The 25,601-nt window shown below is 41.1% G+C and overlaps 5 protein-coding genes across 6 annotated transcripts; 3 read left to right on the forward strand and 2 right to left on the reverse strand.

The window, feature by feature from the left end:
• Positions 1-13: 13 nt before the first annotated feature.
• On the reverse strand, positions 14-13,443 carry LOC139823385 (uncharacterized). The gene is made up of 3 exons (XM_071795868.1): positions 12,923-13,443; positions 3,117-3,338; positions 14-2,738 (listed from the first exon to the last, which is right to left on the reverse strand). The coding sequence occupies exons 1-3, from the start codon at positions 12,993-12,995 to the stop codon at positions 2,557-2,559; spliced, it is 477 nt and encodes a 158-aa protein (XP_071651969.1). The 5' UTR covers positions 12,996-13,443; the 3' UTR covers positions 14-2,556.
• Positions 13,444-13,854: 411 nt separating this feature from the next.
• On the forward strand, positions 13,855-15,519 carry LOC139823383 (uncharacterized). Its single transcript, XM_071795864.1, has one exon. It carries the CDS (start codon positions 14,270-14,272, stop codon positions 15,434-15,436), a length of 1,167 nt encoding a protein of 388 aa, XP_071651965.1. The 5' UTR covers positions 13,855-14,269; the 3' UTR covers positions 15,437-15,519.
• Positions 15,520-15,661: 142 nt separating this feature from the next.
• Positions 15,662-16,969, forward strand: LOC139823384 (tetratricopeptide repeat protein 12). Of its 2 annotated transcripts, XM_071795866.1 has the most exons (5): positions 15,662-15,866; positions 15,926-15,978; positions 16,067-16,270; positions 16,363-16,755; positions 16,831-16,969. In XM_071795866.1, the coding sequence occupies exons 2-5, from the start codon at positions 15,957-15,959 to the stop codon at positions 16,893-16,895; spliced, it is 684 nt and encodes a 227-aa protein (XP_071651967.1). In that variant the 5' UTR covers positions 15,662-15,866; positions 15,926-15,956; the 3' UTR covers positions 16,896-16,969. The 2 variants fall into 2 exon arrangements, with proteins under 2 accessions (XP_071651967.1, XP_071651966.1); XM_071795865.1 differs by having other exon boundaries at positions 15,662-15,978.
• Positions 16,970-16,988: 19 nt separating this feature from the next.
• Positions 16,989-18,647, reverse strand: LOC139823382 (UPF0415 protein C7orf25 homolog). Its single transcript, XM_071795863.1, has 4 exons — positions 18,480-18,647; positions 17,870-18,302; positions 17,234-17,760; positions 16,989-17,155 (listed from the first exon to the last, which is right to left on the reverse strand). Exons 1-4 carry the CDS (start codon positions 18,645-18,647, stop codon positions 17,069-17,071), a joined length of 1,215 nt encoding a protein of 404 aa, XP_071651964.1. The 3' UTR covers positions 16,989-17,068.
• A 457-nt stretch (positions 18,648-19,104) lies between these two features.
• Positions 19,105-23,167, forward strand: LOC139823381 (zinc finger protein 385B). Its single transcript, XM_071795862.1, has 8 exons — positions 19,105-19,239; positions 21,088-21,600; positions 21,727-21,800; positions 21,949-22,101; positions 22,192-22,286; positions 22,440-22,747; positions 22,826-22,885; positions 22,982-23,167. The coding sequence occupies exons 1-8, from the start codon at positions 19,197-19,199 to the stop codon at positions 23,131-23,133; spliced, it is 1,398 nt and encodes a 465-aa protein (XP_071651963.1). The 5' UTR covers positions 19,105-19,196; the 3' UTR covers positions 23,134-23,167.
• Positions 23,168-25,601: the final 2,434 nt, after the last annotated feature.

Genomic DNA, 25,601 nt, shown 5'->3' on the forward strand with positions numbered 1-25,601 from the left:
TCTAAAACGTTCATTTGCAGAATTTTTGAAGACCTTTATTTTTATTTGTACTTTATAGTATAAAATGACACGAATTACACAACGAAATATCTGCCATTATGAGAAATTCATAAACATTACAAGATCGAAAAATAATCGTAAAGACAACCAAATAACTTCGTACTAAAGTTTAAAGCGACAATTTTTTTCAAATAACCTTAAATAATGCTGCTACTTACACTGCCTGTTAATGTGCAAAATATATAGGGTGTTTTTGAAAAAATTGTAATTTACTTGTTATTAAAATAATAATTATTAATTTTATTAAAATTAAATAAATTGCAAAAGTAAATTTTTTTTAAATTTATTATTAATATCTTAAAAAGCCTGTAACTCGAATAAGAGCTTTTTCGAATATACGTCGATGCCAACTTTTTTATTTTTGAATATCAGAGAAATAAACAGTTTGGTCAAACTTTTCAAAAACATCCTATATAAAAAACTAGAAATGTATCGAACATTGGTATCTGTAATATTATGTAATATTTACATTGAAAATACTTCATAATTAGATCATTCATTGTGCCGAGAAAATGCAATCAATGAACAATAAAAAGATTCAGTCATATACATAAAATACATCACAGAAACATGATTGAAAACTTAACGGAGCCACGCATACACAAATTGCAATCGTTGTAAATATCTATAGTTTTCCGATAGAAAAAAAGGAAACATTCGAACACATTCCTAGCGAGAAATGTTCAATATCCAATAAATATCTGCTGCGACTTTTGTATAAACGTGGCTGCAATAGTAACAGGATATTCAGTCAAATCATTTAAATGCACTGGCATAATAACAAATAAGCAGACAGTACTAGCCATACTTTGGATCAATAATGAACGTGAGTTGTCGCTGTATTAAAACTAATGCAATAGTAATTCGCCAGTACCACTCGCCACTTTTTAGATTTGTACTCGCGAACTATAAAAATATCAAATCTAGACGGCGATCAAAGTCATTACTATACACTGAATAGTTGCTACGATCTTTTCGGGTTCTAATGCATAGATTCTGTACAAAAATGATAGAGTACAAGAATAGGATACGTTATATAATATGTATAATTCTCGAAAGCTTACTTTATTAATCTTTTACGAGCCAAAGCCCGCGTCCATCATAAATGATATATAGATAATACATCTTCCAATCACAATTAGGTTAAATTATAGGAAGAATTTGTTGCTGGCAAGAGTATGCAGTGCCTAAATGGCGAAGAGATTATTTACAGATTTTATTATGTTACAGAAACATCGAAGAGATTAAAAAGCATAATATCTTTTTGGTATGCACCCGCTTCCAAATTTCTTGCAATTTAAATAAGTACTAATTTGGATTCGTGAAAATGATTCGATTTATTTGGCATTTGTCATAAGTAAAAGCAATAATCACGAAGAAGAAATCCCGGATGAGAAATTAATTTAAATATCTATAATTGAGAAAGATTAATAGAAAAAATTATGCTGCCTGTAAATCGCAAAAGATATTTATAATTATTAAATACTTGAATTTAAGTATTTAATAACTTTGATAAATATTTAATAACTTCTTATAGAGATAAAAAAGTGAATTACAAAGGTAATTAAAAAGATAATTTAAGACAATTTAAAAGAAGATAAATTCAGTATATTAATCACATGACTTCATCGAATATCGTTGTAAAAGATAATAGACTTATTCTTATCCACAATAATGACACAACATTTAATATAATCTTCCTAAATTTCAGCTACAGCGAGGATGGTGATGAAAGAACGATCACCTGATTATTATACACTTATTATTAATAGTAATATTTACTGACCAGCTTATTAATATCAATGTAAAAAAATTATGCTCTCAGTGAATGCTTAAAATTATCATAAACATAATCCATTATGCCTTATATTCCTTACAATCATCACATATAAATATAGATTCGGCGACTAGCGTGAGAGTAATAATGCTTTTACGTCCTCGATGAATAAAAAAAGTGTGAATAAAAAATTACGTCAAAAAATATTCCATCTTTTAGAGCTAAAAATATATAATTATTACAATTATATTATCATTAGAATTATATAATTTTGTTATATAAATTATATAATAAAAGTATCTAATTTTAATATAATCTTATTACATTAACGGTATTGTTTCGTTTTCGTATATGTCCAATTGAGAGACGTATCGATAATCCATCTCCGGATTAATCATAAAAGCATAATTACTCGCGCAAGTGCATCTTTACATTTGGCCTCTTAATTCATTTTCGTTCCTCGCTTCTCGTGCATCCAATAGCTCTCCTGCTGATACTCGCACGGAATTACGTAGTGACGATTCCTAAAGGAATCAAACAAGCATCGCTGACCGAATGTATATATATGTGTATTCCCGCATCAAAGTCCACTACAGCCTCGTACCACATACGTTCTATCGTCAGACAAGCATACATCGCACCTATATTCAAGTTCGATTGTTTGGTACACGCGCGGCCTGTGCATCTTTATAATTCTCCCTTACATTTTATTTATCATTTTACGCTATCGGTGGGTCGTCGTCGTCGTCATCGTCTCTCGTGACTATGACATTGCCGTAACGATTGTGACGATACTGCCGAAATCGTTGTAGCCATTTGTATCGTCTCGCGCCGAAATACAGCAGTACACCGACTACTATGAGGAAGGTGGGTATCAGCAGACCGGCGGCTACGGAGCTACCTAAATCAAATTGATTGAGAATTTAGTCGCTAACGTTCGCGTTAGCTATCACCAGTTGTTAGCTTTGACGGATCGATCATATTCTTCCTGTCGCTTCTTAACATATCAGTGAATGAATAATAGAGAAGTTAAACGGGGTTATCTAATCATGAGTTAAGACGCTCATAAACGAGCGTAAGGCCGACTGTACTCGGATATTGTCCGTGAAATGTTTTTTAAAATATATCTTCGAAAGGTGACAATGTTATCAAAACCCTATTTGTTAGCAGTTAGAAGAACAGGTGTCCCTAATTTTTTTCATCATAAGATGCTGATGTTGAAGAGCAAACAAACAACATTCAACAGCGCATTACTGCGTTTCCCGGGGTGTGCACGTACCTCCTGACTCGGACCTCTGCTCTGGCCTGACGGTGGTAACGTCGACGGTCTCCGCCGTGGATTTAATCCTAACACATTCGCCAACATTCGCAAAATAAAAATCTCGTTGGCACTCGCAGAACTGCTGGCCGGTGCTGGTTTCAAGGCACCTCTGATTCTTACCGCACTGCACGATGAGTACCGAAGCGTTACACGGCCTGTGCGGTTGTTCGTCATCGCCCTCTGAAAAGAATCGCCATCAATACTTTAAAAGTGAATGAATCGCCCGAGCGATTCAACGTCCAGCGGCATTGCCTCCGACTTGCATTCAGTAAACTCGCGAGCTAAATCTCCGCTTTACGTTACAGCTAAAAATAGAATACTTCTTCACGACGTATAGAAAGAACATTTATGTGAAATTGCGAAACTTCGTAAAAACCAATTGCATTTATTATTGAACATTTCGAATAAATATTATATTTTGTGATATACGAGTATAAAAACACAGAGATATCGGCAACACATTTTAAAACAGCTCGAGAAATAAATATTCGCTGGAAAATCTACAAAAACGTTGCAAAAAGATAATGATTAAAAACACGAGTCGTCATTTTAAAACTGCATGTAAAATCAAGAAAGTTTCTACATGTTAATCTAGTCAACTAAAAATATTTGCTGCCAACGTTATCTGCTGGAATAATAATAAGGAGATTTGCTTCGCTCACTCGCTGATAAAGTAACGTGTGTGAAGACAGCATCTCAAGTGTTAGCATCTCACAAATAAACTGCAAATTCACTTGCATCCAGCATAGTTCTACAGTTCCTGATAATTTTTAACAATAGTTCTGATGAATTTACTATTAAAATCGCATTTTTAAGAAATGAGATGCTAACTTCCAAAAACACCTGACAGCATCTCATCGTATTTCGAATACATGATCACGGAGGAGTAAGATTCCATAGAGTTCTCCAGTCTAGACACATTCTGTCAATAGTTCTGACGATTAAACTCCGTAGAAAATAATTTATAATTGCAAAACCCATCTGATCCCATGTCTATGAAGCTGGCGTGGAAACTCACTAATTGTTTACAGTTCTAGAGTTTCTCTATGAGTTAAACAAATATTTCCGACCATTAAAGCAAAAGAATTGATTCAAAATTGACTAAGACGACAACTTTACGCTGCGTCTTAATTTGTCTTACAGCAGTTCCCTTACTATATCTCATCAGATTTTGATTTGCAGTTAAAAACGAGTTCTATAAAAAGTTCTGCAGTTTAAAACCAAAAACATCGATTAAAATAACGTAAAAAACTAACGAATATAGTGTAACAAATATATCAAACTGAACGATTTTTCAGAGTTCTGGCTTTTCCAACATAGTTCTGTATAATTATGAATACATTTATGCATTTTTTAAAGAGTTCTAAACACTATCAACGTTGTGTTTTCAAAAAAATTAATACTGCCCGAAAAACGCATTTTAATGCAAATAAAGGTGAGATGCTGGACGATATTCGAGAGTTCTACTGATCGTAAAATATTTTTCGCGCAGTTCTAAATGTATTTAACAATTTCCTAAAGAGTTCTGGGCACCACCAGCGTTGTGTTATTTTTCAAATAATTAATACTGCCTGGAAAACTCATTTTAAGACAGATAAGGGTGAGATGCTAGTCGATATTCGATAGTTCTGGTCTTCGTAAAATATTTTTCATGCAGTTCTAAACGTATTTAACAAATTCCTGAAGAGTTCTGAGCATTACTATCGAGCCAGAACTATCGAATATCGACTAGCATCTCACCTTTATTTGTCTTTAAATGCATTTTCCGAGCAGTATTAATTATTTAAAAAATAACACAACGCTGGTAATGCTCAGAACTCTTCAGGAATTTGTTAAATACGTTTAGAACTGCATGAAAAATATTTTACGATGACCAGAACTATCGAATATCGACTAGCATCTCACCCTTATCTGTCTTAAAATGCGTTTTCCAGGCAGTATTAATTATTTAAAAATAACACAACGCTGGTAGTGGCCAGAACTCTTCGAGAAATTGTTAAATACATTTAGAACTGCATGAAAAATATTTTACGATGACTAGAACTATCGAATATCGACTAGCATCTCACCTTTATCTGCTTTTAAATGCATTTTCCGAGCAGTATTAATTATTTAAAAAATAACACAACGCTGGTAATGCTCAGAACTCTTCCGGAATTTGTTAAATACGTTTAGAACTGCATGAAAAATATTTTACGATGACCAGAACTATCGAATATCGACTAGCATCTCACTCTTATCTGTCTTAAAATGCATTTTCCAGGCAGTATTAATTATTTAAAAAATAACACAACGCTGGTAATGCTCAGAACTCTTCGAGAAATTGTTAAATACGTTTAGAACTGCATGAAAAATATTTTACGATGACCAGAACCATCAAATATCGACTAGCATCTCACCCTTATCTGTCTTAAAATGCGTTTTCCAGGCAGTATTAATTATTTAAAAATAACACAACGCTGGTAGTGGCCAGAACTCTTCGAGAAATTGTTAAATACGTTTAGAACTGCATGAAAAATATTTTACGATGACCAGAACTATCGAATATCGACTAGCATCTCACCTTTATCTGTCTTAAAATGCGTTTTCCAGGCAGTATTAATTATTTAAAAATAACACAACGCTGGTAGTGGCCAGAACTCTTCGAGAAATTGTTAAATACGTTTAGAACTGCATGAAAAATATTTTACGATGACCAGAACTATCGAATATCGACTAGCATCTCACCCTTATCTGTCTTAAAATGCGTTTTCCAGCAGTATTAATTATTTAAAAAATAACACAACGCTGGTAATGCTCAGAACTCTTCAGGAATTTGTTAAATACGTTTAGAACTGCATGAAAAATATTTTACGATGACCAGAACCATCAAATATCGACTAGCATCTCACCCTTATCTGTCTTAAAATGCGTTTTCCAGGCAGTATTAATTATTTAAAAAATAACACAACGCTGGTAATGCTCAGAACTCTTCGAGAATTGTTAAATACGTTTAGAACTGCATGAAAAATATTTTACGATGACCAGAACTATCGAATATCGACTAGCATCTCACCTTATCTGTCTTAAATGCATTTTCCGGCAGTATTAATTATTTAAAAAATAACACAACGCTGGTAATGCTCAGAACTCTTCGAGAAATTGTTAAATACGTTTAGAACTGCGTGAAAAATATTTTACGATGACCAGAACTATCGAATATCGACTAGCATCTCACCCTTATCTGTCTTAAAATGCGTTTTCCAGGCAGTATTAATTATTTAAAAAATAACACAACGCTGGTAATGCTCAGAACTCTTCAGGAATTTGTTAAATACGTTTAGAACTGCATGAAAAATATTTTACGATGACCAGAACTATCGAATATCGACTAGCATCTCACCCTTATCTGTCTTAAAATGCGTTTTCCAGGCAGTATTAATTATTTAAAAAATAACACAACGCTGGTAATGCTCAGAACTCTTCGGAATTTGTTAAATACGTTTAGAACTGCATGAAAAATATTTTACGATGACCAGAACTATCGAATATCGACTAGCATCTCACCTTATCTGTCTTAAAATGCATTTTCCGGGCAGTATTAATTATTTAAAAAAATAACACAACGCTGGTAATGCTCAGAACTCTTCCGGAATTTGTTAAATACGTTTAGAACTGCATGAAAAATATTTTACGATGACCAGAACTATCGAATAGCGACTAGCATCTCACCCTTATCTGTCTTAAAATGCGTTTTCCAGGCAGTATTAATTATTTAAAAAATAACACAGCGCTGGTAGTGGCCAGAACTCTTCGAGAAATTGTTAAATACGTTTAGAACTGCATGAGAAATATTTTACGATGACCAGAACTATCGAATAGCGACTAGCATCTCACCCTTATCTGTCTTAAAATGCGTTTTCCAGGCAGTATTAATTATTTAAAAAATAACACAGCGCTGGTAGTGGCCAGAACTCTTCGAGAAATTGTTAAATACGTTTAGAACTGCATGAAAAATATTTTACGATGACCAGAACTATCGAATATCGACTAGCATCTCACCCTTATCTGTCTTAAAATGCATTTTCAAGGCAGTATTAATTATTTAAAAAATAACACAACGCTGGTAATGCTCAGAACTCTTCGAGAAATTGTTAAATACGTTTAGAACTGCATGAAAAATATTTTACGATGACCAGAACCATCAAATATCGACTAGCATCTCACCCTTATCTGTCTTAAAATGCGTTTTCCAGGCAGTATTAATTATTTAAAAAATAACACAACGCTGGTAGTGCCCAGAACTCTTTAGGAAATTGTTAAATATATTTAGAACTGCGCGAAAAATATTTTACGATCAGTAGAACTCTCGAATATCGTCCAGCATCTCACCTTTATTTGTATTAAAATGCGTTTTTCCGGGCAGTATTAATTTTTTTGAAAACACAACGTTGATAGTGTCTAGAACTCTTTAAAAAATGCATAAATGTATTCATAATTATACAGAACTATGTTGGAAAAGCCAGAACTCTGAAAAATCGTTCAGCTTGATATATTTGTTACACTATATTCGTTAGTTTTTTACGTTATTTTAATCGATGTTTTTGGTTTTAAACTGCAGAACTCTTTATAGAACTCGTTTTTAACTGCAAATCAAAATCTGATGAGATATAGTAAGGGAACTGCTGTAAGACAAATTAAGACGCAGCGTAAAGTTGTCGTCTTAGTCAACTTTGAATCAATTCTTTTGCTTTAATGGTCGGAATTATTTGTTTAACTCATAGAGAAACTCTAGAACTGTAAACAATTAGTGAGTTTCCACGCCAGCTTCATAGACATGAGATCAGATGGGTTTTGTAATTATAAATTATTTTCTACGGAGTTTAATCGTCAGAACTATTGACAGAATGTGTCTAGACTGGAGAACTCTATGGAATCTTACTCCTCCGTGATCATGTATTCGAAATACGATGAGATGCTGTCAGGTGTTTTTGGAAGTTAGCATCTCATTTCTTAAAAATGCGATTTTAATAGTAAATTCATCAGAACTATTGTTAAAAATTATCAGGAACTGTAGAACTATGCTGGATGCAAGTGAATTTGCAGTTTATTTGTGAGATGCTAACACTTGAGATGCTGTCTTCACACACGTGATAAAGTAATGCTGCTAAAATAATGCAAGCTCAATTCGTCAAAACAACAAAAACAATGTTCAAATACTACAAAATTATGATTATTGAGGTAACATTTAAATTTTAATCCAATCAATAAACGTGATAACTTTGTGATAACAAATAAAGAGGAAAAAAGAGAGAATATGAATCATATTTTGTTATTATACAGATCGCTCTCCGAGACATTCTAAAGAGATTAATCATTCCATCTAAAAAGAACATTCATCCAAAAAACAATAACATATTATATGTAGATAAATCTTGCATTGAATAAAGAGATTACGTGTGATTCGAAAGCTTTGTTCGAGACTGCCTGTGCAATCTTGAAGAGATAAGCCATGTAATTGTCAAGACAATGCGACATACACACCATACACGCATAAATCGATGATTATACATAGATACACGCATCATGTGAGTCTTAATCGAACGCGCTACGTTTCTTATCCGTCTCGTTATCACCGGCCAACGTTTCATTATCTCATCCAGAGCAGAAGACACAAAGAGACACGAGGATGAATGGCATTTTCGTAACTCCATCGAGAGCCCGCGTGACGCGTGATTGGCTGAATCAGTTAATAGAGATGAATTCGTTTTATCAACAGCATATACGGGGAGTTAACTGCACTGAGGTTGAATCAAGCGTATTATGGGACTTGGTTTTTATTAAAATGACTGGTGTTACATTAATTCTATAACGTCATTCTACGTGATTTCTCTCGTTGAAATAACGATGTGAAAATACGTGGAAATGTACACGTCATTCCATAAATTACCGGAAATAAAAATTAACGTTAAAGAAAATTTTATGTTGAAAAAAAAATTTCTCGCACATCAAGATTTTACCTTCGCGAATAAGATTAGTATCGCTGGCCGTAAATACGACTTTACAATACTGCCACAATTTACGTCGGCCGATCGTAAGGCGCGTTTGAATATAATCACGTAATTCAGAGACCGGCAGATTCGCAGTCGTTGGTGTCGAGTTTCAACGGTTTCAGGGTTTCGAGATATCGTATTCGATTCATTTATTGCATTCTCGTTGAGTCGCGGCACACAATGCGGATCACTTTTCCGCGATAACGTCGTAAAATCGGATCGTTCGGGTGAACAAAGAGTCCTGTTCATCTCGCTTTCATGAAGTCTCACAGCGGGCGGCGATCCGCCGTTAAAACGTACCAGAATCGAAAGGAAATTCTATTCGAAGAGACATTCCTACCGCGGGTTGGGATTACACGTGGATTGTGTAACTATCTTCTACTCGATAACACAGAATCCGAAGCGATATCGGAAGACTCGTCGGAAGAGAATGAGAGGGATAATAATCATCGCGAACAAACGATCATCTAAGATCGAAGCAGCTCCGAATTATCCGCGTCCAGAGAATAGCGACGTTTGTTACAAAATCTTCACATGCTTATCAGAATCAAAGTTTAAAAAAAAATTAGAACATTGCGCGTTAATTGATACGTAAAAAGTGCATTGTCCAATTAGCAGAAGGGAAAATTGGAACTAATATTTTGCCGATATTCCATTCGGTACGAAAGACAGCTGCCAATATCTCGAATTATTGAAAAACATCGCGACCAACAAAATATTCTGATAACAACAACGCGAAATCAATGCAATTCCGCAAACTTCGCCTGCGTAAGTAAGAAAATATGGAATCTGTCGACTTGCTGCTATCGCGCTATCGTGACTTTCAAATAATATAATTGATACGGTGGTATACGGCAAAAAAGGATATGCTAAAAATACGAGAAAAAGTACAGAACAGCTCCCGATAGTCCCGATGCAGATTTAATAATCTCGGAGTGAAAACTCGTGTTACGATGTTATCCATAAAACTAAATGTTACTCGAAAAGAAAGCTACAGGAACACTGTTCGCGTGTCTTCGCTCAATTCCACGTCGACTATCCAATTTCGTCCGACCGAGTTTCGCCACGTAAACGCGAATTCACCGAAGGATTTCACGTGCGCGTGTAAAACAGTATCCCTCGCAGGCTCGTCTCATTTATTATGTACGAGCCATGAATACCCGCGTAAGACACTCAAGTCTTCACTTGGGATTTCCCGGAGCATACCTTATTAAGGCATATCTGGAATATCCTTTTAAGAAAATTGGTTAGAAGGTAAAAGAAGATACGAAAGAAACGTAAAACGCTGATATATCGAGAGACTGGCACCTAAACTTATTTTGAATACGCGATTGGGTACAGAGTATTTCGTTATTAACACTCCGTATACATTATTCCGTTATCGCGTACGAAAGCGCTGCGGTACACGAAGGCGGGCGGCCACGTGCAGTACACGTGTAAGTCAAATAAACAAACATGTAATGAAAGTAGGAGCAAAGTAGGCGGAGGAAATCGTGCGTTTTCTCGCCCACCGAGGATGTTAAAATACGCGCGCGGAACGTCGATATTCGGTCGGTTGTCTTTTCGACGAATTCTTCGCGCGCGAGCGCATGCTTATATAACCTTCCGGTTATTTAAATTAATACAAGGGCCGTTGTAATGTGGAACGGCGTGCATGAGCTCGCAACATCGTCGAGTTGTCTCGTTTTCGAGACGCGGCACGGTATATACGGCCGACATACAGATATACGATCGATAAAAACAGACGGCGGATGAAACAATGTTAGGGCCAAAGCACATATGACAGTCGTAGTCGTGGACGTAAGTAACGCACAAGCTTTGGCGTATCCTAATCTGTCAGGTTGGGGACTACGACCGTCGTATATCGCTACGTCATGTTATGTGCTTTGGCCCTTAAACATCGACGATGAAGCCGATTGCGACATACCCGTGCGATTACGTGACCAATAAACCGTCGAAGGTTTCCGGAAAATCTCTACCTGACAAAAATGTAATTTTCCTAGATAAAAACGAACCCTCGTCACCGACAAGTCACGGTGCTCAGATAGATTAACACTGTAGAGGTGTAGAGTATTCAAAATGTGATGTTTTCTTCTGAGGAATCTAAAAAAAAACGTTGGCAGAAACGAAACGAAAAAGGCACAAAGCCAATTCGCCAAGAAGCAGAAATTTTCATGAAAAAACGATGATACGAAACGCAAGATAAATGTATCATTGTACGTGTCATTTGCGTGACATAAAATGCACACGAGATAAAAATATCCAGCACACATTAATTAGGAATGAAAAAAGCATGCAATTCAATATCGACGTATAATAAACTGACGCGGCACTAATTGCGTCACGGTTCGATTTCTACCCCGAAGCTATCGACGATTATGCAATAAAAAAAAAATGGGAAGAGCACATGGACGTACAGATGCGAAAATGCGTGGCGAGATAAAAAACATATCCTTAAGAAGACGGTAATGTTATCGCAAATGAGTTCCTCGCGCACGCTTCGACGTCGTAATTATCGGGGGAAAAAACACGGAGCCCTCGTAATAGACTTGAAGACTGAACGCAACGTAAAAATGCAATAGACTGAATAGACGATAAATCAGCGAGCGCGATGCGAAGAAAGATGCTTCAACGGAGGTCGAGGTCGAGACGTATATCTATTCGATATTCGATCAACAGAGAACGATACAAACAAAGCGAGATATTCGTTCTCTGTTGATCGAATATTCATTTGTTACTTCGATGTACATTTATCTGCGAAATTCGACGAATTGTTTTGCGTGGACAGAAAACGCGCGGACGAAATTTCCACGCTGAGAAAAGAAAATGTTAACTTGACTTAATGCGTTCAACTGATTACTACTTTTTTTTATCAAAATATTTAAGTATTTAAATTAAATACTTATACGACAGATTAAATCTAACATGACTTAAATAGTTAAATATTTCAATTTAAAAAAAATAGTAATCCGTTGAACGCATTTAGTCAAGTTTTTCTCAGTGCATTAATACCGGAGCTCCATTTTCTTTTTCTCTTGGAGCAGCTCGATATTTTTTAAACACAGTCCTCGGCAGCGCTGCATTGTCTCGCCAATTACTTGCATTTTTATCATTCGCGCGTACCGTCGACAGATTGTAAACCGCGATATTGCAAAATTATCGCCGTTTATCACTTCCTGCAATTCCGCGAAACGCATTAAAGACGTGTCCACACGTAATTATGTATAATAAAAAATAATAAGACACGTTAGCTATTGATGTTTCTCGCCGGGAAAAACGCTTCGTTTTCGACACAGAACCGCCGGAAACGTAAGAAAACGAGAGGGTACGGGAGCGTCACACGTGTTACGGGTTCTGGATTCTGGCCATTCTGGGTTCTGGGTCGATTCCGCGTAGGAGCAGCCGAGGGTGCTCCTCCGTCTCTCAGGCCCGTGATTTCGAGAAGGAACGACGGAGACGGAGGCGACGGCGAGGCACGGTGAAAGAAAGACAGAGAGGGAGAGAGAAAGAGCGGAAGAAGACCATTGTAGCTAAGCTGGGGTAACTACGGCGGCTCGCTCGGACGGACCAATTTCGCGGCCGCTCCGGCTTTAATTTACCAGCCAGACAGCGGGCCTGGCACGACACTCTCTTTCTTTCCCTCTCTCTCTCTCTCTCTCTCTTTCGCTCACTCTCTTTCTCTTCACCATGTATATGTATATACGCGAGAATAAATCCAACGTGTGCACTCACCTGCGCGACCGAGCGTCGACAGAACGGCGAGACTCGCCACGATGAGATAGCAGAAAACGTCGCTGCTCCGCATCTTTCCCTCGTCGGCTTCCTTCCCGTCGTCCACTCGTCTACCTTCTCGTGCCGTCAACCCGCGCGCGTCAACCGCGATCACATAATAATAAACGTACGCGTCGGGTATTTCAAAGGTCGCCCGCACCGCACCGCACGCTCGCGCTCGCGCGTCTCGCCCTCTCTGTCGCTCTCTCGCTCCCGCCGCGTCGTCGTCGTCGCCGCCGTGTGTCGTCGTCGTCGTCGTCGTCGGTCCCGTCGCTCCCGCCGTCGCGGTCGTCGCCGAGCCGGGAAAAACGGAGAGAGTCGCCCACAATGGGGGTCCGCGCCTCGCCGGTTCAACGCTCAACGAACGCGCGTCAGCCGCCGGCGCATCACAACGCTCGTCGGCCGGCCGCCACCGCTTTTGACAGATAAATGCCACGCCGCGCGCCGCGGTACGCGTTCAATCATCTGTTATTAAACGACCATTTGCAATTATCGAAGCCAATTGGACCGTCGAGAAGTCGCCGCCGACGCCGACGCGCTCGAGATCTCGCGATTCTCGACTCTCCGATATCTCGCAGAGGCTGAGTAGGCCGACTCCGAGTTTTGCGGGAATTTCAAAACGAAGATTGACGAGTAACGAGGAAAAAGTCAGCTTTGAGAATCGAATTTTTCATACACATAGATACTGAAATATTCCGAAAATTCTCATCTAATTATTTCTGAAAGTATCTGAGAAATTTGACATATTTTTTTCAGAATTGTTCATAAATCTAAAATATGAGAAATTCTTAGAAAACTGAGAAAATATTTTCACCAGGAACAACGTCAACATTTTGCTACTTTTATTGTGTCTTAAAAAAATACGTCATTTCCTTATTTAAAAATTTAAACCCTGTTTTCTCCAAATTTTTATAACAATGTAGACACGATTCTTTAGTTCTACGATACAGATATACGGATAAATACGAATTTATGGAAAATGAAGGAATCGAATCCACGGAGGAGTCTATCACGTGATCGCGTGGGTGACGTCCTCACGCGAGTCACGCGTGCCGCGCGTGCGCACGGTAAATCCCGCCGTAAAAATTTGCCCCTTCATCAGCTCCATGCTCTATAGCTCTATAGCTCTATCCCTGTCATCATCGGATTGCATCGGATGGCTTCGTGACGACGACAACAGCAGCACGTGGTGTCATGGCGAGTGGTGTTGTTAGAAGACGCCGCTAGCCGCTAGCGGCTAGCCGAGTACCCCGCGTCCGCCCGATCGCGTGTTCCCTGACTCGAGGTGTTGACTTAAAAGCGTTCACGATGAAGGAGGATTCCGTGTTGAGCTTCAGGTGGCAGAGCTTCCCGACGCACATGGTCGGCTCGCTCGATACCTGTTACGAAAAACAGCAGTTCGTCGATCTCTCCCTGGTGTGCAAGGACGGCACGATCCTCAAGTGTCACAAGATGGTCCTGGCCAACTCCAGCTCCTTCTTCCGTCGTCTGCTCCTGGCCAACGACCATCCGCATCCGATGATCGTCCTGCACGACATCGAGGCCGACGATCTCAAGACGCTCGTCAACTTTATGTACTGCGGCGAGATACAGGTGGTCCAGAGCGAGGTTAAGCGACTGCTCAAGCTCGCCGAGATCCTCGAGGTCACCGGGCTACGGCACATCCCGATCTCGTTGCTGCCCGACGGCTCCAACAACAAGGAGCACTACGACGCGTCGAAGAAGACGACGGTGTCGCGATTGCGACTGGAGGAAACCAGGAACTCGTCCGGTAGGAACGTCGCCGTCGGCTCGGAGCACGAAACGGCCACGAAAACGCAGAGTAAGCCAACTATGCAGACGAGGCTTATGACCAAGGCGAATCTTTACAAAACGACAGCCAAAGTCCCTCAGGAAACGTCCAAGAACGAGGAGATCAACATAAACGAGCTATGTCAACGGCTAGAGACCAGCAACTCCGGCATCAGTATTATAGACATTAACGAGCCAAGTACAAGTAGAGGAGTGCGGAGAATGCCGTCCCCGATGCAGCGAAAAGAAAGAAGAAAGGAATTACCGACGCAGCCTGAGATCAGTTGGCAGAGTGTCCTGTCTACGATAACGAGCAAGCCTCTATCCTTCAAGAAAGTGCGTTGCATCATGGACGAAGTAGAGATCACACCGGGAAAGCCATCCACTTCTGTACCAGAGAATAGACTAAATGAGCCGCTAGACAGGAGAAAAGTTAAGAGGCACCAGTCCAGCAGTGAAGATAACAGTTTAAATGCGGTTTACATAAAGGACGAAATCGATATATCTTCGGACATGGAAGAAGACGTTGACATGGATCCTCTGGAAGTTGACGAAATTGACAATGAGAACTCGGAAAGCAGTAAGACCATGCAACAGTTCTTTTCTCAGATATTGGTCCATCCGTTAAATAAGAACACTCATCCACATACGGAATTCCCTCCTAGAAAAGATTCAAATGGTTAATGTGACTAAGATTTTTCATAAATCCATAAATAAGTGTATATAAATTTCGCTCACTTATTAAACTTTGATATTCATATACGTAACATTGGAGGTTCCAAACTGTTTATTAACTGCTCATCATTTCCTCATTTTTGTGTTACATCAGCTTGCTGTTTTACAATAAAGCTGTGTAAATCGTAACTTATTTTAAAATCTAGCTGTACGATTAATATTATTGTTTAATATGCGTCTTATTTATGCGACATTTTAATTAATATGTATCAATTACATATATATACGCATACAGTAGATATATAGCGTAAGAAACCATAGCAACTCGATTGTATAGCGGTTTCCTTGGAAGCAAACTTGACGCGTCTCCTTATAGATAAGTTTTTGCAATTGTTCCTACGATTTTACATAAAAAATGAACATGGATATAAAGAATAAAGTAAGTTGTGATGAAGTAGAACAAGCACGTCATATTATTAATAACTTAAACTCTGATAGAAATATAACCGAAGAAGAGTTTCAAAATTTCATGCATCGCGTTACTGAAGTAGGTAGGTATAGCATTCGATTATACTGCATGCAAATCGAGATGCAAATGTAAATGCAAATTTACATCTGTCAATAAAATTCTTCGTTCAGAGAAAATCGTGAAGAAGTTGGCATCTTCCGACCAAAAGGAGCAAGAATGTGGGAAAAAGTTAGCCGATGAGATCTTAGAGAAAGGTGTTCAGAAAGAAATCTATGAAGACGGAGAGGTAAAAATTAAAACCGATCGGTCAGTAATTAATAAATATCCGTCAAAGAAATATGACTCTTCCAATGATCCGAACAAAATGTCGCGAGGTAGATTGTTCATTTATTCATATATTACGCTACTGTTTTATCTATTTGACGCGCAGCGATAAATTATAAATTGACACGATTTATATGTACAGAGATGTTCATGAAGAGCGTGGAAGACGATGCTAAAAAACGAGCTGAAGATCGCAAAATTAGAAACGAACGAGCGGAAACGTTGAAAAGAATTGCAAACGGTGCATTTAAAGAAGCCGATTACGAGAAGGCCGTGACTTATTACAGTAAAGCGTTAGAACAACGTAAGGATTCCTCCGTATTGTGGAATAATCGTGCATTATCGTATACGCACCTCGGATTATTCGAAAAAGCCTTGCACGACTACGAGTGGGCATTAAAACTAAATGATTCAAATTTAAAAGCTCTTTTGAATAGCGCTAAGTGTTACATGCATCTCAGAAACAGGGAGAAGAGTAAAGAATATATACAGATGGCCAAAGAAAGAAATCCACATTTCAACAAATTTATCGATGGTATGGTCGAATATTTTAGAAACATTTTTTATTTTACACATCGCCTTTAATAACAATTTATTTTACGTTTTACAGAATTTCAGGAAAATATAAAGCTTCAGTTTAACGTTCAGGCAATCAATGACGATGAAATACAGTAACTTCTTTTTCCAGAGAGATTATACATAAACATTATTTTATATAATATATATATAAATTATATAATAAATTACGGTTAATAAATTAACAATAGATAAATGCTTAGTACCAGTATATATTTCATTGTGATTTTCGGCATAATTTTCATTGTAATGCCTAAGTATTCTGAATAATATCAAGATTGTTCTATACTTGTTGCATTACCTTCTTTAATTTCTGACAGAGATCTTGGTTCATGTAAGAAAACTGTACACTCAATGCCCTGAAAAATAAAACGCAATATCTATATAACATCAATTCAGAACTGCAAAGCAATCTTATATAATAAATATATATTTACCTGCATACGCGCTGCTCTTACAAATCCTTCATTAGCAGAAACGGTGATGCTTTTCATACTTTCGCCTGTTGCAAAAATCAATCGCGATCGATCTTTAATTTTACCGCCTAAACGCAGCTCCATAATTCGTCCAGTGGTCACATCGTCAACAATTCGCACTTTCTTTAACAATTCGTGCGCCCGCTGCGTCTCTTTCGGACCACCGATAACATCGATGATATTCATAAAATTATTATGTGCCGTCTGGCAGACCATAAGTTCCTTGTCTCGGAACAGATTTTCTAGGATTGGTTTTATGGGACGTTTTCTTTCCATTTCTGCTTGCTGGGTAAGTAACGGCTCTCGATAAACGTAATTATTATATCCATTAGCCATGTTCGTAACGTAAGCCAGTAGCGCCGATACATCCAGATTCAGAAGTCTTATTTCGGTTGACAGTACAGATGTATTTAACGACTGCAGGTCCACATTCAAATCCTTTTCGGAATCGCTTGTAGAGTCTTTGGAGAAATCCAGTTCATCTTGTTCTACCTCCAAAAAAATAAACAGAACAATAAGTATACATCGAGTTATATTATTTTCCACATGATATAATTGAATTTCTTTAAATATGTATCATAGATAAATTATACTGACTGTTTAAGTTCTCGTCATTCGAATCTATCCTATCTCCCTCCACGATGATGCCCATTTGCTCCAATTGCAAGGCTAGCGGAACCTCTATGCCGTAAGCAAAGTGAAATATCACATCTGGTGGCCTGTAGTGATGCAGATGGCACTTGCTACATACAAGATACGAATTGGCTTGGTCCAGGACAGATTTCTGTCCGTATTCTCCATTGCCCAGAGATATCAGAGTTAACGCTCTAGCATTCCTCGCTATAACCTTCACCCACGAAGCGCCGCTATTGCACACCATGTCAACCTCCAGACGGGACTTCTGATACTTGAAAGGTCTCATCACGTTGACAGGATCCTTTGCGCAGGACAGCCGAGCCACCATAGCGTCGAGGTGAGTCAGGTTCGAGCTCTGAAGGTGTTTCTTCTTCAAGTTTCCCGTATACTGCACCTTTGTGAGAAAAGTATCAAGTTATAAATCTGCTAAATTCGACTTGAATGCTCTTAGATTAAATTTACCAGATGGAGTAGAATAAACTAAAACTTTCGCTCATTTCCAGATCACAATAGATGCGTTCGAGATGTATATTCCCCGTTATTGTCTACATCGAAATTTAATTAGTCTTACCTTTTCCAAGAATTTTATCTCCTGCTGAATCTTCCGTATCAGTTTGTCAATCCCGTCGATCTTGTCCATGAGCTTCAACCGCTCGACCATGCTGTGGCCGCTGGCGATCTTCTCCTCGAGGCACTGGAGCAGCTCCGGCAGTTCGTCGCCTTCCATCTCGCCCTCCATCTTCGCGACGGGACTTGACGGGGCTCCTCGCCGACGGCCGACGGTCAGTCGCGCGAACGGAATCGAATCTTCCTCACGACGGCCACGACCGCATGCGACGGCAACAGCGGTCGAGCGGTGTGCATGGTGCGTGCAGCCATCTTGCGCCGCGGGTCAATATCACGTTCGCGTAATGTCGTCGGCTCGCTGCGGCTCGCGGCTAGTGTCAAACTCACCTCAATTAACCTCAACCAAAACTTTTCGCTCTCCGACACTCGACTCGGACTGACAAGCGACAGTCGATGCCGACGACGTGCGTGCCGCGGCGCGACGTTACGCGTCGTTACGTGACGCGAAGCGGTGCCGACGGGTGCGGGACGACGAGAACGAAGATCGCGGGAACGACGACGACGTCGGCGAGGAAGACAACGACGACGACGGGGACGACGTATACGCTGCGCGGAATTTCGCCGTCCACGTGAGCCTCGGCGAAGATCGAAGATCTCCCGCCGATCTGCGCCCGACGGAAACGACAGTCGTTTGAGTAGTCACCGCAAAACGAAAGGGAAAATGTCCATCAGGGCCAAGATCATAGAGAATCCAGAAGTGCCGGGTGAGTCGTCCGTCATCCCCGGGACGAGCCTTTATACCCTTCCTCTCGCTGCGACGGGGAATCCATTCACCTCGCAATAACGACAGCGCGAAACCGATGGCAAGAATAAAAAAAAGAAAAAGATGCAGTTCCCCGGGACGCGTCTCGCGGTCCCGGAAGATTGTCTCAATTAGCGCGCGATCCGGTAATTGGGATTATTTGAAGCTCCGTAGCTGCCGGATCGTGACTCGCCGGACGAGACGATTATCATGTGTGTGTATACATGACGAGTAAATTGCGAGCAGCGTACGTCAAAGAGTCACGCAACGCACATACGTGCGTCAGTCGTGCGAGCCCGTAATGACCGTAATGACGTTACATTATGGATTTAATCTACTGTTTGATTTTCTGTTTTGTTAGAGTTTTAAGACGCGCTTACGACGTTTATGTCGATCTCGCAAAAAGGGCAATCAAGGGCCGATCGGCCGATATTTCCGGAGCACGTTTTTGGTTAAAAAATACCAAGAAACTGGGGATAATCGAATGTAAACATGTCCATGTAAAACAGAAACGAATTTCTGTTCGCGATCACGATAATATCTGACATTTCAAGTTAACGTGAGTTGTAATAATGTTCCGAAACGTTTACCAATAAAATTCAGCCTCTTTTAAAATTACCCAGCCAACACATACTTGAATAAAAGACTTCTTAAAAACGCTTAAAAAACATCTAAAGGACTGAAAAATTATTTCGTCTTTCAAAACTTTCTGCTAGCTGGGTATACGAAACAGTTCTGAACAAATAAGAACATGTAGATTCCCTGAAATTGAATTGTTCCAAAAATATACGCTCAAGCGGCATTTTTCGTCCGTCGTCATTTGTGTATCGATTATGTAACTAGCACGATATCGTATAAGTAATATCGAAGATAGCGGCTACGCGTGACGGGTGCTGAAATAAATTACGTCAGTACTGCGGCGCAGACGTGTGATAAGCTAAATATGTATCGCTGCCTGGGCGCGAGATGTAACTATCGCGCGATGTCGCGTGTCTTTGTATCAGCCGGCCCCGCGCGAATTAACGTTACGTATGTATATATTGCGCGCGCGTGCAATTAAATACGATTCCCCTGTAAATTATAAGGAGCGCGATAGACATCTGCGTTTTAGCCACTCGACTTATCTGTACGCCGTTTCTCGCCGAAAGCGAATCATCTCGCCCGGTCCGCGATCATTGGCCGCGTTCAGCAGACGCAACTGTTGAGTTCGTCTTATCAACACTCTGCGTTGCGTGGTTGGTTCTAAAAGCAAGAGCCAATCACACTCGACTGCTACTCAGCGGCTTGGTCTGCTGAACGCGCTCATTATCGCGATCGTAAATCTCGTAGGCCGCGGCGAATCGGTACCGACCACGTCGGTAAAAATAATGCACTGTTGTAAGTCCGAGTGCGCTAATAAACTTGTCCGACACTCTTGACGAAAGTTAAAGATGCTCTTTTTCCTCCCTTTGTTCGTCAACTGCTACACTTTACCGTTAAGATAAAAAAAAACGGTATAAATTGGCATAAAAAAGTATAAATAATACAGGGGCACGAAAACGTGTATCGCTCCATAATTATCTCGCCATGTTACAGATCCGAAAAGCGTCCTCTCACAATAGAATGACAATGATGTGAAAGATTACCGCAGTAAAACCGCGGGATGTCGCATGATTTATAAGTTTCGACTTTTATAAATTCCTACGTGTCTTGAAACGAGAAAAATATGGTACCGCTCTCTGTTCCGGTCAAAGATTCTTTTTTTCTCGCTTTCGTGCGAGAGCGCAGGGATGACTTAGAACTTTTTTTTATCTGCATTCTCTCGCAACAGGACTCGAGTGCTTCCTGCCACCGCCCCCGCCACCGCCGCCGCCGCCACCACCGCCTCCACCGCCACCGCCGCCGTCATCGTTTTCGTCTTCGGCGAACAAATCCTCGAACGGCAATGCACATCCGACAACGACGCAACAGCAACGACCGTCGACAACGAGCGAGAACGTGATGACCGTCGCGACGGCACCGGTGGCGATCGCGACCGATGGGGTTTCTCCGACCCTGGGCACGTTCCCGAATTCGGTGCCCGCCGTGCCACCGAGTCCGTACATGCTGCATTCGACGATGCAACCGCAAACTGCCGGACAAACACCAACCTCGACCCCCTGGTGGATACCCACTGATAACGATACTTCGGAGCTTTATGCTCAATGGTACAGCCCGGCTTACAAGGGTGCAGGTGGTACCGCGCCGGTAGCGTCTCCCGCAGCGACCCCGGCCATGGGAAAGAACAAGAGCAAGAACTTTTACAAACGCAAAAACGAGTTTATCGATCCGGCACAGGATGCGGGTAATTAGGGGATATAGGGTTTAAAAATGTATTCTGAGAGTATGCCTGATGTATTTAAAAATTGGAATTAATGGAAAGCAAACTGTTAATAGTATATAAATATTTATTTCTATGTTTATTCCTCAGAGAAAGTGGCGAGTGCGCAGAGGGAACTGTCGGAGCTGATGAACCCGCTCAAATGTGATCTGTGCAATGCAGTCGTAAGGCCCGGCTAATCGTAATCGGATAATTAGAAACTTTTCTCCGTTTAAATTTAGTTTTATGCCGAGAATAACTCTACAACTGTAGATCTCACGTTCAAGTAATTATGAGCACCGTATATCGACGAAGCGATATCGTACTTTGCAGATGAATTCCACGTTGCAAGCGAAATTGCACTATGACGGCAAGCCACATCAGAAAAAAGTATCGATGTTTCTCAATCAGAGCGTTAAAAAACAGAAAACGGAAGACGGGCAAGTGAGCAGTACGACCAATAACGACTGGCAAAACTACTGTGATGTAAGAGGCCTACAATGTTTTGCCTACAGTTATGTATTTACATACATAAATTGCATATTAATGTACTTCGCATACGATCTACATTGCTAGATATGCAAAACGTGGTTTACGTCGCAAACAGACGCCACGCAACACTACGCGGGCAAAAAGCACATTAGGGCGGCAAACGGCGGGTGTCGGGCAAGGTATGAATCTGCATTCGAGTTGTCTAATAATAATTGCGTTAACGATTCGATAACTTAATAATTAATTTATTTTAACGATTCAGCGCGCGTAACAAATTTAACGATTGAGTTCGGCTACGTTTGTGATAATAACGAAATTGTTGCAACTCGCAGACCGTCGAAGAAGCTGTCAACTCAGAATCAGTACAATCAGGTGGACTCGACGGGCCGCTTCGGAATTGGAATGGCCTTCCAGACGGACGCGCAATCTGCCCCGGCCATGGCACCGATTGTACCTGACGGCATAACCGCGGTGCCTAGTCCAGCCGCGGTACCATCCATGTACACGCCACCACCACATCCTACGCCGTATCGCTGCGACTTGTGCGGAGTCTCGGCCAATCGTCAGGATCAGTTGGAGACGCATAAACGCGGAGCTCGACATTTGAGAATGCTCAAGCTCAATGGACTCTCTGAACCCGGTAGTATTAGTCAGCAAGATAAACACGATATGTATGCGAGTGTGTCGTTTTAATTAACTGATTTGTGTTTTGTTTCAGCTGCCGAAAATGAGAACGCCTCGGAACCTATAGATTATTCTATTTATCGGACACCATCGGGTAAGAAATCGTTACACATTATATAATGATTAAAAAAGAAACATCACGATTAACGCAAGGTCGCTATGGTACAATGAATGATTTTTCGCTTTGCAGGGCAGTATTACTGCGCACCGTGCAATGTATCGTTAAACACGGAGAACACGTTCGCTCAGCACATTGAAAGCAAGAAACACAAAAATCAGTCTAATCCAAAGTTACCCAACGCCGTGGTAGCGGCAAAGAAAGCGAGATTCAAGACAAAATAAAGCCGTGACGACGATATTACTTTCTAACATACAATGCTGCAACATTTTGGTTTTTTTTTGTTGTTCCCCCAACTCGCAATTCCTTGCGTTCGTTTTCACGTGTACCCGTTTTGTCCGTCATAGTTGTACGACAAGGAGATACACAATATTCGTTTTGAGTTAAGTGCAATAAACTCTGATTAGTACGAAACACTGACAAAAACAAAAGTTGCGCGACTGCGTCTCTCGGTGTACGTGCCCCCCCGTCACCGTATTCTGAATTTCATTAAACCGCGGACGGACGGAAGTGCCGAATATTGCGGAATTAACGCGAGGCTAAATCGAGCGTCTGATGGGTGCGACTGATGGGAAACGTAAGTCTGTTAGTTACGCGAGGAGAATATTTACATTAAATACCGATTAACTCTAGATTAAATTTGTAGTAAGTCGAGCGCGGTGATTTAAACGGCGGCTCATTAGAGCGCGTCTCGACGCCGCGACTAATCGTCTTCCGCATTTATTCAATTACGGAGATCATTAACTCGAGCCGCGCGACAGCGTCACGAGATTCGCGAAATCCTCGGCCGGGGGTGCGTGTACACAACATGAAATTTATGTGTCGTTCATTCTCTATCTCTCTCGCGGCCTTCTGCCGCGGTTTATGGGCGAGCGAACGAGCCGAACTCTTGTCTATTAATTACCTCGTATGGCGGAGTGACGTTTCCCGCCTCTTTTTTAGCCGTCCGCGACGAATATGCTTCTCGTAGAATAAAACCGGCGGGAATAAAAACGTCGGTGTAAAACATGAATCAACAACGAAGCACCAAGTAGCGCGACGTTTATGATAGGCGTCTAAAAATGGTAGCGGAGGAATCGAACGACCTTCAACGTTCAAAACGCGAGGAGAACAAACGAGAACATCCAAGGAAATCTTCCATCATCGCGGTCGACGTGATCTCCGAATTCGCCGCGAATTCTCACGGGCCGGGGCCGAACGAGCGAGCCGGGAAGGAAGAACGAGAGGGTTGAGAAATCTCAACGCCGCGGGCGACGCCGTGTATACTCGAAATTCCTCCGAGGCTCTAATATCCCCCCGTTCCCCGCTACTTCCCCCTTTCCATCCTGGATGCGTGACGCACCGCATACCGGCGATTTTCTAATGAATCCCGGCAATTTAGCGGCCCCCGATTCTTCTCCTCGTTTATCGTTTATCTTTTTGGTTTTCCGAGCATGGAGTCCCCCTCCGTGCGGCCCATAAGCAGCGCGAGATTAGGATCGGCCGCGCGCGAGCGGACTTGTAGATCGGTCGGTTTATACCTGCCTGCCTGCGCTTCGGATTTTTTATGACCCCGAGCGCGAGTGGTCCACGTGTAACGCCGTCTCGTTTTTATTTTCCGCCATACGCCCGCTTATATACCCGCCCTACGTCGATGTGTCCCTTTTCCGTCCTTTCGTCTCCCACGGGAGACGCCGCGCCGCTCTCTCCTTGGGTTTTACAACCCGAGAGCCTGCGAGCGAAGTCGCTTCGCTGTACCGTATTTCGTCGCGCGCGTGCAAAGTCGTAAATTAGCGTAATGAATTTGTGTGTGTGTATGCGGGGCATATGCGTTTCCTGTCTAAACATCGTGACCGTTTGGTTACTCGAGAAATCGCATTACTGATGGTACATTATTGATTATTATTTATCGTCATTGTATTATTGTTGCTATTCGATAGGCATCGATGTGCCCCGAACTACAAAATATCATCTCCAGCTGTTTCTCGAATAATCAACGGTCACGATGCGCAAATATTTAAACGGGCAGCATGCGTCTAAATTGCGGGATTATGCTCCAATCCGAGCGTGTCTCCACGTGGTAAGGTCCACTTGTTATTTTCTCGCTCTCCGAGAAAAGAGGAAAAGTTTTATGACGCTTTTACTCGCGCGAACCTCACGTCGAATGATTAAAGCACGATGACACGGTTCGATTTCGTCGACGAGGCCGACGTAGAGAGCGAGGGGGAAAAAAAACACAAATTAATCTGTGACGCGGCGGAGATTTTAAGGAACGTATAAAGTTCCATTAATCGTCCGTCCCGCATTTCGGTGGAATTCGTCTCGATGACTGGAGAGAATTTCTGAGAAGCCTCCGGGTCAGAGTCGCTTCCACCTGCAACGGGCAGTAGCGGTGCAACCAGACGTCGTGACGAAAAAATCAATCGATCGACCGACCGATCGCTCCCTCGTTCGAGTCAAGGCTCCGCCGATCGGTCCCCGTCGTTGTCCTCTCGAACTGCGCTCGATCTCTTGGATAAGGGAGTAACACGCAAAAATCACCTATCGGCCGTGACTCGCGTAGAAAATCGCAGTCGCTGCGCAACGCCACGAGCTATTAGGGACGCATGAATAAACCAGGGAACAAGAGCGAAAAGAAAACGTCCCGATTGCGATATTACTCTTTGTGGAAACGTAGATTATAATCGTAGAAACGTGTGCATAATAATGACAG

The sequence above is a fragment of the Temnothorax longispinosus genome, chromosome 12 (assembly GCF_030848805.1).
Source record: "Temnothorax longispinosus isolate EJ_2023e chromosome 12, Tlon_JGU_v1, whole genome shotgun sequence".
NCBI classification, from domain to species: Eukaryota; Metazoa; Arthropoda; class Insecta; order Hymenoptera; family Formicidae; genus Temnothorax; species Temnothorax longispinosus.